Source organism: Osmerus mordax, chromosome 7 (assembly GCF_038355195.1).
Source record: "Osmerus mordax isolate fOsmMor3 chromosome 7, fOsmMor3.pri, whole genome shotgun sequence".
Taxonomy (NCBI): Eukaryota; Metazoa; Chordata; class Actinopteri; order Osmeriformes; family Osmeridae; genus Osmerus; species Osmerus mordax.
In genome coordinates this window covers 11,150,440-11,161,197 of record NC_090056.1, presented here as the reverse complement: position 1 = coordinate 11,161,197, position 10,758 = coordinate 11,150,440, and the positions used below count along the sequence as shown (strand labels likewise).

General features: G+C 48.6%; 1 protein-coding gene across 1 annotated transcript; it reads right to left on the bottom strand.

The window, feature by feature from the left end:
- Nucleotides 1-4,987: 4,987 nt before the first annotated feature.
- Nucleotides 4,988-9,229, bottom strand: LOC136945278 (dysbindin domain-containing protein 2-like). Its single transcript, XM_067239023.1, has 4 exons — nt 9,031-9,229; nt 6,430-6,579; nt 6,090-6,233; nt 4,988-5,274 (listed from the first exon to the last, which is right to left on the bottom strand). The coding sequence occupies exons 1-4, from the start codon at nt 9,227-9,229 to the stop codon at nt 4,988-4,990; spliced, it is 780 nt and encodes a 259-aa protein (XP_067095124.1).
- Between the last annotated feature and the right edge of the window lie 1,529 nt (nt 9,230-10,758).

Below are 10,758 nucleotides of genomic sequence, written 5' to 3'. Positions count from 1 at the left end.
TTTTTCCTCTGGAGCCCATAAACCCATGCAGAATGCAGTGGATCTAGTTTTTTTGGGGTGTAAGTGTGGTACTAATAAATGGGACTGCGAAGGGCGTTGTATCAGTCGACAGTATCACTGTCATATTATGGACATCTAATCATCCTCAGCAACGTTAACAGGGCTGGACAGGTCGAAAATTAACCGGAGACATCTGTCTTACGTACCTCAAGCCCAGACCAGAAAATGTCTAATATGGGGAGAACTCCCACTCTCGGGAAACTTCCGGGTTCTGAACTCATATAGTTCCATGGGAGTCAGATGGCTGAGGGCTGAGCGGTGAGGGAGTCGGTCTAGTAATCTGAAGGTTGCCAGTTCGATTCCCGGCCATGTCAATTGACGTTGTGTCCTTGGGTAAGGCACGTCACCCTACTTGCTTCGGGGGGAATGTCCCTGTACTTACTGTAAGTCGCTCTGGATAAGAGCGTCTGCTAAATGACTAAATGTAAATATAAGGGCGCTAACGGTCGAGTGCAGAATGAATGGAGGTCTATGGAGCTATACCCCTCCAAATCCACTTTTCTCAGGATATAATTTTATTTCTAATTTGAATTTTTAATTCGAAAGGGGAGGCAAAACAAATACACACTGCTGGGTCTTTTTTAAGTCGCTTTTTCGTTCTAAAAAGCCTTTTTCAATTGTCAATGACGTCATACACATTGTACGGCCAGAGATACTGCATTACGGCAAGCTCTGGTCACTTCCTTTTTTCTCTCGAGGCATCGACAACACAGCTTAGGCTCTACCAGAGCCATAGAAAAAGAGAGTTGCGACACGCTTTGATCTCACCGACACGTGATCACGTGGTTCATGTAGCTCGCTGTAGTTCCAAAAAAAAACACTGCTGTCAACCGGTTTGAATGGTTTTCAATGAAGCTGGCCAACGGAAGTCGCTTTCTCAGGCAAATGATGAATGAAACAGGCTCGGTTAAAGAAATCCGATATTCTGGCTATCTTCAGCAGACTCTTATCTACAAAAGGCAGTCCTCCCTGACGTGTTTGGCGTAGAATGGAGTGAAATACAACATTGTGAACACTCACTGCCAGTGAAACACAGAAAAAAAGCTAAAGCTTTTTTGTCACGTGGTTCCGGTAGCTCCCTGTAGTTAAACAAAAACCCCACTGCTGTCAACCTGTTTGAATGGTTTTCGGCGGGACAGACAGCAGCACCATCTCGATTCACGGACATTTTCGGTATATTAACACATAATGTCAATTGGTTACTGGTGTGTTGTATCATGTATGTCTGATACTTTATTAACATGTATGTATTACATGAACTTATACATAACGCAATATTGTGAAGCAGAGCTAGAAATGGCTATGCTAGCTACCATACTGTACAAACGGTACTGTACCATACTGTACATACCAAACAGTAGCCTAATGAGGACTATATTGTTCCACTTAACGTTTAACCTTAGACGGTTGAAGTAAATGGGTCTTGTTAAACGTTTTTTTATTCATCAGCCCACTTACAATTTAGCCTACCACATTAACAACACTTATATTTGTAGTACTTGATGCAAGTTGAATCTAACCATTATCACAAGCAACTGCTCAATTTAAGACAAGAAAGGAGTTTGGTAAATAGAACAGAATAAACAAGGCAACCAACTGCATTCAATAAAACATTTTATTGTACAATATGTCCTGTGTTCTTCCACTCCTTTTGTTTGTAGTGATCCGGTGATCTTCTGGCTATGATACATGTACAGCTAGCTAGAGTAAAAGTGTTGCTTACGTAGACCTACAGTCTAGCTCCTCTTTTTCTATGGCTCTGGGCTTTATCTGTCAATACACATGCTAGAAAGAGTTTTGGCTTGCTAATGTTGTTGCTAAATGCTAATGTTGCTAACGGATGCCATCAAGCGGGATCTCTGGTCGTAGTTAGTCCTTCACTAACCAATCAGCATTCATTAGCAGAATGCTAGCGTATTATGGGGCAACAACGACTCACCCTGTAAGAAATCGAAAGGACATAAGTACTCGTGCATTCAACTTTCGACCTATAATTCATGTTTAACATCCAAAAACTACAATAAAATCTGAGATTTCTCAACGACAATCAGATGAAAGATACAAATGTAGCCGTTTAGCTCCTTAGACTCCCATTCATTTTGTTGCAGTTCCATCAGAGTCTGATGGTACCAAGCGCTTTGGGCGATTTATTTTATGCCAGATGGCAGAAAACTAAATTATTAAATACAAAAAATCCCCGTATTCCGGATGATTGTATAGCATTTGCAGGCGTCCGGGACCTCTTTATTTTGTCTATGGTCCGGGAGCCACTATTGAAATGCGGGAGACTCCCGGAACTTGGGATGTCTGCTACAGGTATTCTTTCTGCACACTAAGATATATTGCACAATAGTATTCTTTTAGCTTGCATAAAATGCAAGCTATTCCCAGAGGTGCATTTGCGGATATTTGGTCGCGCCCTAAGGCTTCTTAAAGATATTTTAATACAAGTGCTTACACGCAGCTGCAATGTATGCATGTATGTATGTAGGCTAACAGGTTTCAAGGAACAAATGGTTACAGTAATCTTTTATAATAATGAACAAACTAAAAAACACATGACCCCCCTGTTAGCTTTGTAATGGTAACAGATAACAGTTGCTGGTGTGTGCCGTTGGAATTTTTCATATCATGATCGCAAGCAGAAATTGGCACAGAAAAGACCGCAGGAATGAGAACAGAAACCGACACTAAAAATCACTGGAATAGCTTTTGAACCTTAGATCAATAACCTTTCACTGGCTTATCTCATAACCTAGTCCCTCATATGAACAGTGTAAACAGTACGATCCTATCTTTTATTATGGTTGTTATGTCTGTACTAATCTTGATAGTGGAGAAATCTATTGCAGACTTTGTGAAGGCTATGGCGAGTAGGCTTACTGCCAAATCAAGTCCACATCCTGATTCTCTGTCACGCTAACTGGTTGGCAGGTGATAATGTTTTCTGGATGATTTTCAGCTAGATGTTTTTCCAATCTCAGACATGACAGTTAAAACAGCCTCGGGTCGTTGGAACAAACCTGCAGTACCTGGAGAGTCTTGGACCTGGAGTTTAAGGACTCCTTCAACTGGTAACAAGGAGTAAGGAAGCGAAGTAAATACGCTTTATTGTTTCTTGTGGATTACTGTGTAGTTATCCAACCAGGAGGAGAGATGATATTTCTCGTCAAGGCTCCAGTGGTGTGTTCGCCCTCTGTGATTCAAGGGGATTCTGAACTACTGTAAAAATACAACTGCATGTTCCTGATAGTCATTTAACAGTAAACATTAAATCTAAGAATAACACAGCAGTTTCATATTCCTTTTTGTTTAACGTGGTGTTACTTTCAAAACTGAATACAGACAATGGACATTTAAGGAAGATCCTACAAACCTACATTTACATCCACACAGCCCCCCCCCCCCCACCCCCCGTCATCTTCCAAAACATACACACCCCACCCTTCAAACACATGCACACATGGACACATTAATAATCAGAAGAGGAAAAGGGACAATGTAACTGTATTCATGTTCACTCCATTTATTAAACATTTCTTTCTTAATCATGACCGGGAAAACACAATCTATGGAAGAGAGGTCATATATTTTTAAACCAGTAAATACATGCTTAATGTGACAGTCACTCAGACACTGATATCTGTGCAACTCACATGCAGACTGACTCCCAGATGCACAGAGTTCATTCTCTATCACACGCATATACACACACCACACACACACTGACCACACACTTTATTCCATGACTCCCACCAGTCCACCAGCAGGGCGATGTGAACCCCTCTACGTGCCAGGTTTCAGCATGACCAGTGCCCAAGGCTTACAAAACAGGAAGCGAGTAGACCACCATGTCCACAATACAGTACACTCACAACACACGTGTCATGCACATATATGCCTACAGAGTAAACCATCATCACCAGGGAATATACTGGCAATGACACCACCTCATTGCCTTACAGTACAGGGGAGGTATACAGAGACACATTCACACACTGACACAGTGGCATGCATTTACAAACATGGATATGGGACTGAGCTGAGATGAGAAGTACATGAAGTACTGTTCACTGAAAGATAGCCTGAGGTTAGGTTGCATGTGGCTCAGCTCTGCCCTCTACTGTCTGACTACAGCCACTAGTGCTGCTATCTGAACCAGGTTAACCTTGACATCACTGGCCTGGGACAGCAGGAGGACACTGGACACAGGATCTAATGGACCTCCCGCCCAGGCCTTTAGACAAATGCAAAGGTATATGGATAAACAAACATATCACTAGCAACATAATCCTACAGTTCTCATAATTCATCAGCACATAAACAGGGTGTGTCCCGAGGGAGGCATGGAGTGCATTGGTCTGAATGGCGTACAGCGTCACACATAGATCAGGAATTTGAATCTGTTTACATTTAAAAGTCCCACCCAAGTACACTCCTTAATAACTGACAAAGAGATCTAAAGGCTGTAAGTGGATGGGAGTGTTCTGAAAGGGTGTGCCAGGGAGGGAAGGAAAGCAATGAAGAAAAACCAGTTTGAGTGTCTAACAATAGTAGGTGTATCAGTTGACTCAAGTTATAATTAACAGGGCCCCAGTCAACTATAAAGAAAAGGCAAAAATGAGTCTTGGCTATTCAACAGCATTTCTAGACCAAACTGGGAGAGACTACAGTACCAGAACAGTTTGGTAACAGATTCAGTCTTAGAGTAAATTAATTTAAAGTAATTAACTCAGAATCCTCCAACATCACTGCTGTCCTGTAATGGGGTCATCCATGCTAGGACAGATCCACAGGGGCGGTCTAAGGCTTAGCAACAAAGGGAGAGAGATAGAGTGAGAGAATGAGAAAGAGAGAGAGAGAGATGTATGATTGTAAAATTTCCGATTTATTCGCTCTCTCTTCATTGCTTAGACATCTCGCACTTTTATGACGACAGCCCTCTTTCCTCCTCCTCCTCTTCCTCTGTCTCTTCATCCCTCGCCTGGGGGACAGAGGTCAGCAGCAGGGTGTCAGCATGAACCTCCTCGTCATCTGATTGGATCACAGGGGTGTCTGTACAGCCCCCACTGGTATCACTGGATCCAGATGAGGTTGATGACATGCGGGACTTTGACCCCCGGCGACCGTCACTGGGCAGACATAGTAGTGGCCTTTCCCTGTACACAACCTCCACACTCTCATCATCCTCCTCTTCATCTTCATCATAGACCTCTGGAGAGGGTGAGAGGAAGGATGTATGAGTAAAAGAGAAGAGTTAGAGCTGAAGTGTTACCTGTTAGAGTGCAGGTGGCTAGTGTGTACCTGGTAGAGGCCAGGTGGCTAGGGTGTACCTGGTAGAGGCCAGGTGGCTAGGGTGTACCTGGTAGAGGCCAGGTGGCTAGGGTGTACCTGGTAGAGGCCAGGTGGCTAGGGTGTACCTGGTAGAGGCCAGGTGGCTAGGGTGTACCTGGTAGAGGCCAGGTGGCTAGGGTGTACCTGGTAGAGGCCAGGTGGCTAGGGTGTACCTGGTAGAGGCCAGGTGACTAGGGTGTACCTGGTAGAGGCCAGGTGGCTAGGGTGTACCTGGTAGAGGCCAGGTGGCTAGGGTGTACCTGGTAGAGGCCAGGTGGCCAGCGTGTACCTGGTAGAGGCCAGGTGGCTAGGGTGTACCTGGTAGAGGCCAGGTGGCTAGGGTGTACCTGGTAGAGGCCAGGTGGCTAGGGTGTACCTGGTAGAGGCCAGGTGACTAGGGTGTACCTGGTAGAGGCCAGGTGGCTAGGGTGTACCTGGTAGAGGCGAGGTGGCTAGGGTGTACCTGGTAGAGGCCAGGTGACTAGGGTGTACCTGGTAGAGGCCAGGTGGCTAGGGTGTACCTGGTAGAGGCCAGGTGACTAGGGTGTACCTGGTAGAGGCCAGGTGGCTAGGGTGTACCTGGTAGAGGCCAGGTGACTAGGGTGTACCTGGTAGAGGCCAGGTGACTAGGGTGTACCTGGTAGAGGCCAGGTGGCTAGGGTGTACCTGGTAGAGGCCAGGTGACTAGGGTGTACCTGGTAGAGGCGAGGCAAGAGGGGCGTCATCCGCCCCAGAGTTGAGGAAGACATCTAGGGCCTCTTGGTCAGAGATGTCCATCAGGTCCATCTGCTCCAGCATGTCCACATTCACCTCCATGGACGAGATGCTGCCCATGGGGGCTGCATGAAGGACACAACACATAACAAATTGACCAAGGCTTACCTCAGTATATCATGTGTTTACCTCAGCAAATACCAGGACCATGCAAACATTTGTGACCTCACGGCTTGTGTGAAATGTACATTGTGCTTATACCTCTACAGGATGTTGATGACTAAGTGTGCATGTTTTTGTTAGGGCATGTTAGTCACTTACGTTTCCTGCAGTCGATGTGCAGATGGGAGGAGGCCAGGTAGACGTCTCCATCGTGCTGGAAGACCTCCTCAAAGAACCGCTGTCTCTCTCTCAGCTTCAGGGGCTGGGATGACTCATTATCCACAACTCTCTGACTATTGTCTGTCTCCGCTGATAAGAAGTACAGGCAACACACACATACATCCAATGGGCAACTGTTAGTCTTGCTCCTTATTAGACAAGCATGTGTCAGTAGGACACAGAGGTGTGCATGAACACAACAATTTCTCTCTGCAGCAGCAGATGGCGATAAACCCCTTTTTCTATCGTGACATACCAATGTTCTTGAGTTCCAATGTTTTGAACCTCAGCATTTGTAGGCTATACATTTTTTGGAACTATCTTTTTTCAAGAATATATATGTATATATTTAAAACAGAGAGGGGGCTGGACTCTCTTCCACTCTGGAGTTGCCCTCGGTGAGAGGCGTCGAGCTGGGGTGGGAATACTTGTTTCCCCTCGGTTCGGCCCCTGTACGTTGGGGTTCACCCCGGTGAACTAGAGGGTAGCCTCCCTCCGCCTTTGGGTGGGGGGACGGGTCCTCACTGTTGTTTGTGCTTACGCACCAAACGGCAGCGCAGAGTACCCACCCTTTTTGGAGTCTCTGGGAGGGGTGCTGGAAAGCGCTCCTCCCGGAGATGCCCTCGTCCTCCTGGGGGACTTCAATGCTCATGTGGGCAATGACAGTGAGACCTGGAGGGGCGTGATTGGGAGGAACGCCCCCCCAATCTGAACCCGTGCGGTGTTTTGTTGTTGGACTTCTGTGCAAGACACGGCTTGTCCATAACGAACACCATGTTCAAGCATAAGGGTGTCCATATGTGCACTTGGCACCAGGACACCCGAGGTCTCAGTTCGATGATAGACTTTGTAATGTGAGGGTCTGCTGGGAACGGCTGGCAGAATCCCCTGTCAGAAGGAGCTTCAACTCCCACCTCCGGGAGAGCTTCGATGATGTCTCGGGGGGGGCCGGGGACATTGAGTCCGAATGGGCCATGTTCCGGGCCTCCATTGTTGAGGCGGCTGACCGGAGCTGCGGACGCAAGGCGGTCGGTGCATGTGGCGGCGGTAACCCTCGGACCCGGTGGTGGACGCCGGAGGTGAGGGATGCTGTCAAGCTGAAGAAGGAGGCCTATCGGACTTTGTTGGCTGGTAGGACTCCAGAGGCAGCTGATGTGTACCGACAGGCCAAGCGGAATGCGGCTTTGGCGGTCACGGAGGCAAAAACCCGGGCGTGGGAGGAGTTCGGCGAGGCCATGGAGAATGACTTCCGAACAGCTTCTAAAAGGTTCTGGACCACCATCCGGCGACTCAGGAGGGGGAAGCAGTGCACTGTCAACGCTGTATATGGTGGGGTTGGTGCGCTGCTGACCTCGACGGGAGACGTCCTGGATCGGTGGAAGGAATACTTTGAAGACCTCCTTAATCCCACCAACACACGTTCCGACATGGAGGCAGTCTGGGGACATCGGGGGGGGCCCTTCTATCTCTGGGGCTGAGGTCGCCGAGGTGGTTGAAAAGCTCCGCGGTGGCAGGGCCCCTGGGGTGGATGAGGTCCGCCCGGAGTTCCTTAAGGCTCTGGATGTTGTAGGGCTGTCTTGGTTGACACGACTCTGCAACATCGCGTGGACATCGGGGACAGTGCCTCTGGACTGGCAGACCGGGGTGGTGGTTCCCCTCTTTAGAAAGGGGGACCGGAGGGTGTGCTCCAACTTTAGGGGGATCACACTCCTCAGCCTCCCTGGGAAAGTCTATTCAGGGGTTCTGGAGAGGAGGGTCCGTTGGATTGTCGAACCTCGGATTCAGGAGGAGCAATGTGGTTTTCGTCCTGGCCGTGGAACTGTGGACCAGCTCTATGCCCTCGGCAGGGTTCTGGAGGGTGCATGGGAGTTCGCCCAACCAGTACACATGTTTTGTGGATTTGGAAAAGGCGTTCGACCGTGTCCCTCGGGGGCTCATGTGGGGGGTGCTCCGGGAGTACGGGGTACCGGACTCCCTGATCGGGGCTGTTCGGTCCCTGTACGACCGGTGCCAGAGTTTGGTCCGCATTGCCGGCAGTAAGTCGAACTTGTTCCCGGTGAGGGTTGGACTACGCCAGGGCTGCCCTTTGTCACCGATTCTGTTCATAACTTATATGGACAGAATTTCTAGGCGCAGCCAGGGCGTTGAGGGGTTCCGGTTTGGTGACCTCAGGATCGGGTGTCTGCTTTTTGCGGATGATGTGGTCCTGTTGGCTTCATCGGGCCGTGACCTTCAGCTCTCACTGGAGCGGTTCGCAACCGAAAGCGAAGCGGCTGGGATGGGAATCAGCACCTCCAAATCTGAGCCCCGGAAAAGGGTGGAGTGCAATCTCCGGGTCGGGGAGGAGATCTTGTCCCAAGCGGAGGAGTTCAAGTATCTCGGGGTCTTGTTCACGAGTGAGGGAAGAATGGAGCGTGAGATCGACAGGCGGATCGGTGCGGCGTCCGCAGTGATGCGAGCTCTGCATCGGTCCGTCGTGGTGAAGAAGGAGCTGAGTCGAAAGGCGAAGCTCTCTATTTACCAGTCGATTTACATTCCTACCTTCACCTATGGTCACGAACTGTGGGTAGTGACCGAAAGAATGAAATCGCGAATACAAGCAGCCGAAATGATTTTTCTCCGCAGGGTGTCCGGGCTCTCCCTTAGAGATAGGGTGAGAAGCTCGGTCATCTGGGAGGGGCTCAAAGTAGAACCGCTGCTCCTCCGCGTCGAAAGGGGACAGTTGAGGTGGCTCGGGCATCTGATAAGGATGCCTCCTGGACGCCTCCCTGGTGAGGTGTTCTGGGCACGTCCCACTGGGAAGAGGCCCCGGGGAAGACCCAGGACACGCTGGAGGGACTATGTCTCTCGGCTGGCCTGGGAACACCTCAGGGTCCCCCAGGAAGAGCTGGTGGAAGTGACCGGGGAGAGGGTAGTCTGGGCCTCCCTGCTTAGGTTGCTGCCCCCGCGACCCGACCCCAGGATAAGCGGAAGATGATGGATGGATGGATATTTAAAACATACATACATACATTTAGTCATTTAGCAGACACTCTTATCCAGAGCAATACATACTGTGAGGGGTCAAGGGGAATACAGGGTCTGGGGGCACCCTCTTTTGGGAGGTAGGCCTAAGGACGCTTAATTGATGGGATCAAGTAAGCAGGTGTGACTCATATTCCTGATTGTGCTTGCTTTAAAGGTCCCGATTAGATGAAGGAAAGGGGAGAGTGGAGCTGGAGATATACTCGGCAGACGTCGGTTGAGTGACCGCCTGTTATTTCGCCGATTGTTGGTGTTAGCTTTGTTTTGACGTAAAGTGTTTAATTTACCGTTTTTGGAAATCCTAGTACGGCAGTGTGCCTGCTAGTGTTCTGGCTCCTCTGAACCCAAAAAAATATTACCGAAGTGTTGCTGCAATTGTCTGTCTCACCGTCTCGTTTTTGCTGTCCTGCACCCGGGGGAAAGTATTCGGTGACGGAGATAGCGAATCGTCACAATACATACTGTTCTCATCAGAAGGCAGGACAACATGTCAAAACATATATATAGATTTCTATTTCTGACCGAAAGAGGGCGATAAGAGGACAGGAATGAAGCGAAGTGAGATGGAGTGGGCGGAGAGCAGTTTTCCTCAGGCACACCTCCAGTAATGTCGTGTCCTCCTAAATTGCCCTAGCTATCTCCATCTAACCAGCTGTGGTTGTGTAACTCTGATGTCCTCCTCAGCACACTGCAATCACTCTCCTGCTGGGCTCAATGAGCTGACACTTTGACTCATGTCCCCTCTGTGTGTGTGTATGTGTGTGTGTGTGTGTGTGTGTACCTACACTGTGTGTGTCAACGTGACTTCAAGGGTTTCTTTATGCTTGACTGTCAGTTCAACCCAAAAATCTTATAACAGTTGTGTTATTTCATGATGCTATATCCATCTGAGCGACAGCCAGCAGTCCCCAGAAGCCCAGCTTGCCCCCTGCCAGTCTCTGCCTTGCTCTGAGGCTGCCACTCTCATCACCCTGGGACCTGATTCTGTCAATCAGACACAGCCAGCAGGACATTTTCATCCTGTTTGACAGAAAAACTAGTCTAGGAATTGAATATAGAAGACACTATAGACAATATAGTACTGTGTATTATACAGCAAACAGTATCGTGAGATACAGTGCGAGTGAGGGTGCTTATTTACTCAATGCACTATACACTATCATTAGCATTTCCCAGGGTGAGGGGTGGGCAAGTCTATTGGGTAGTGCCAGTGGGCAGGAGGTGCCTACAGACCCAGAGGAACAG

Coding starts and splice junctions, on each gene's coding strand:
- LOC136945278 (XM_067239023.1), bottom strand. CDS start 9,229: ATGCCCGAGCCACCTCAACTGTCCCCTTTCGACGCGGAGGAGCAGCGG. Junction 6,234..6,429: donor GCACATCGACTGCAGGAAAC/GTAAGTGACTAA, acceptor TCCTTCATGCAG/CCCCCATGGGCAGCATCTCG. Junction 5,275..6,089: donor TCTTGCCTCGCCTCTACCAG/GTACACCCTAGT, acceptor CACCCTCTCCAG/AGGTCTATGATGAAGATGAA.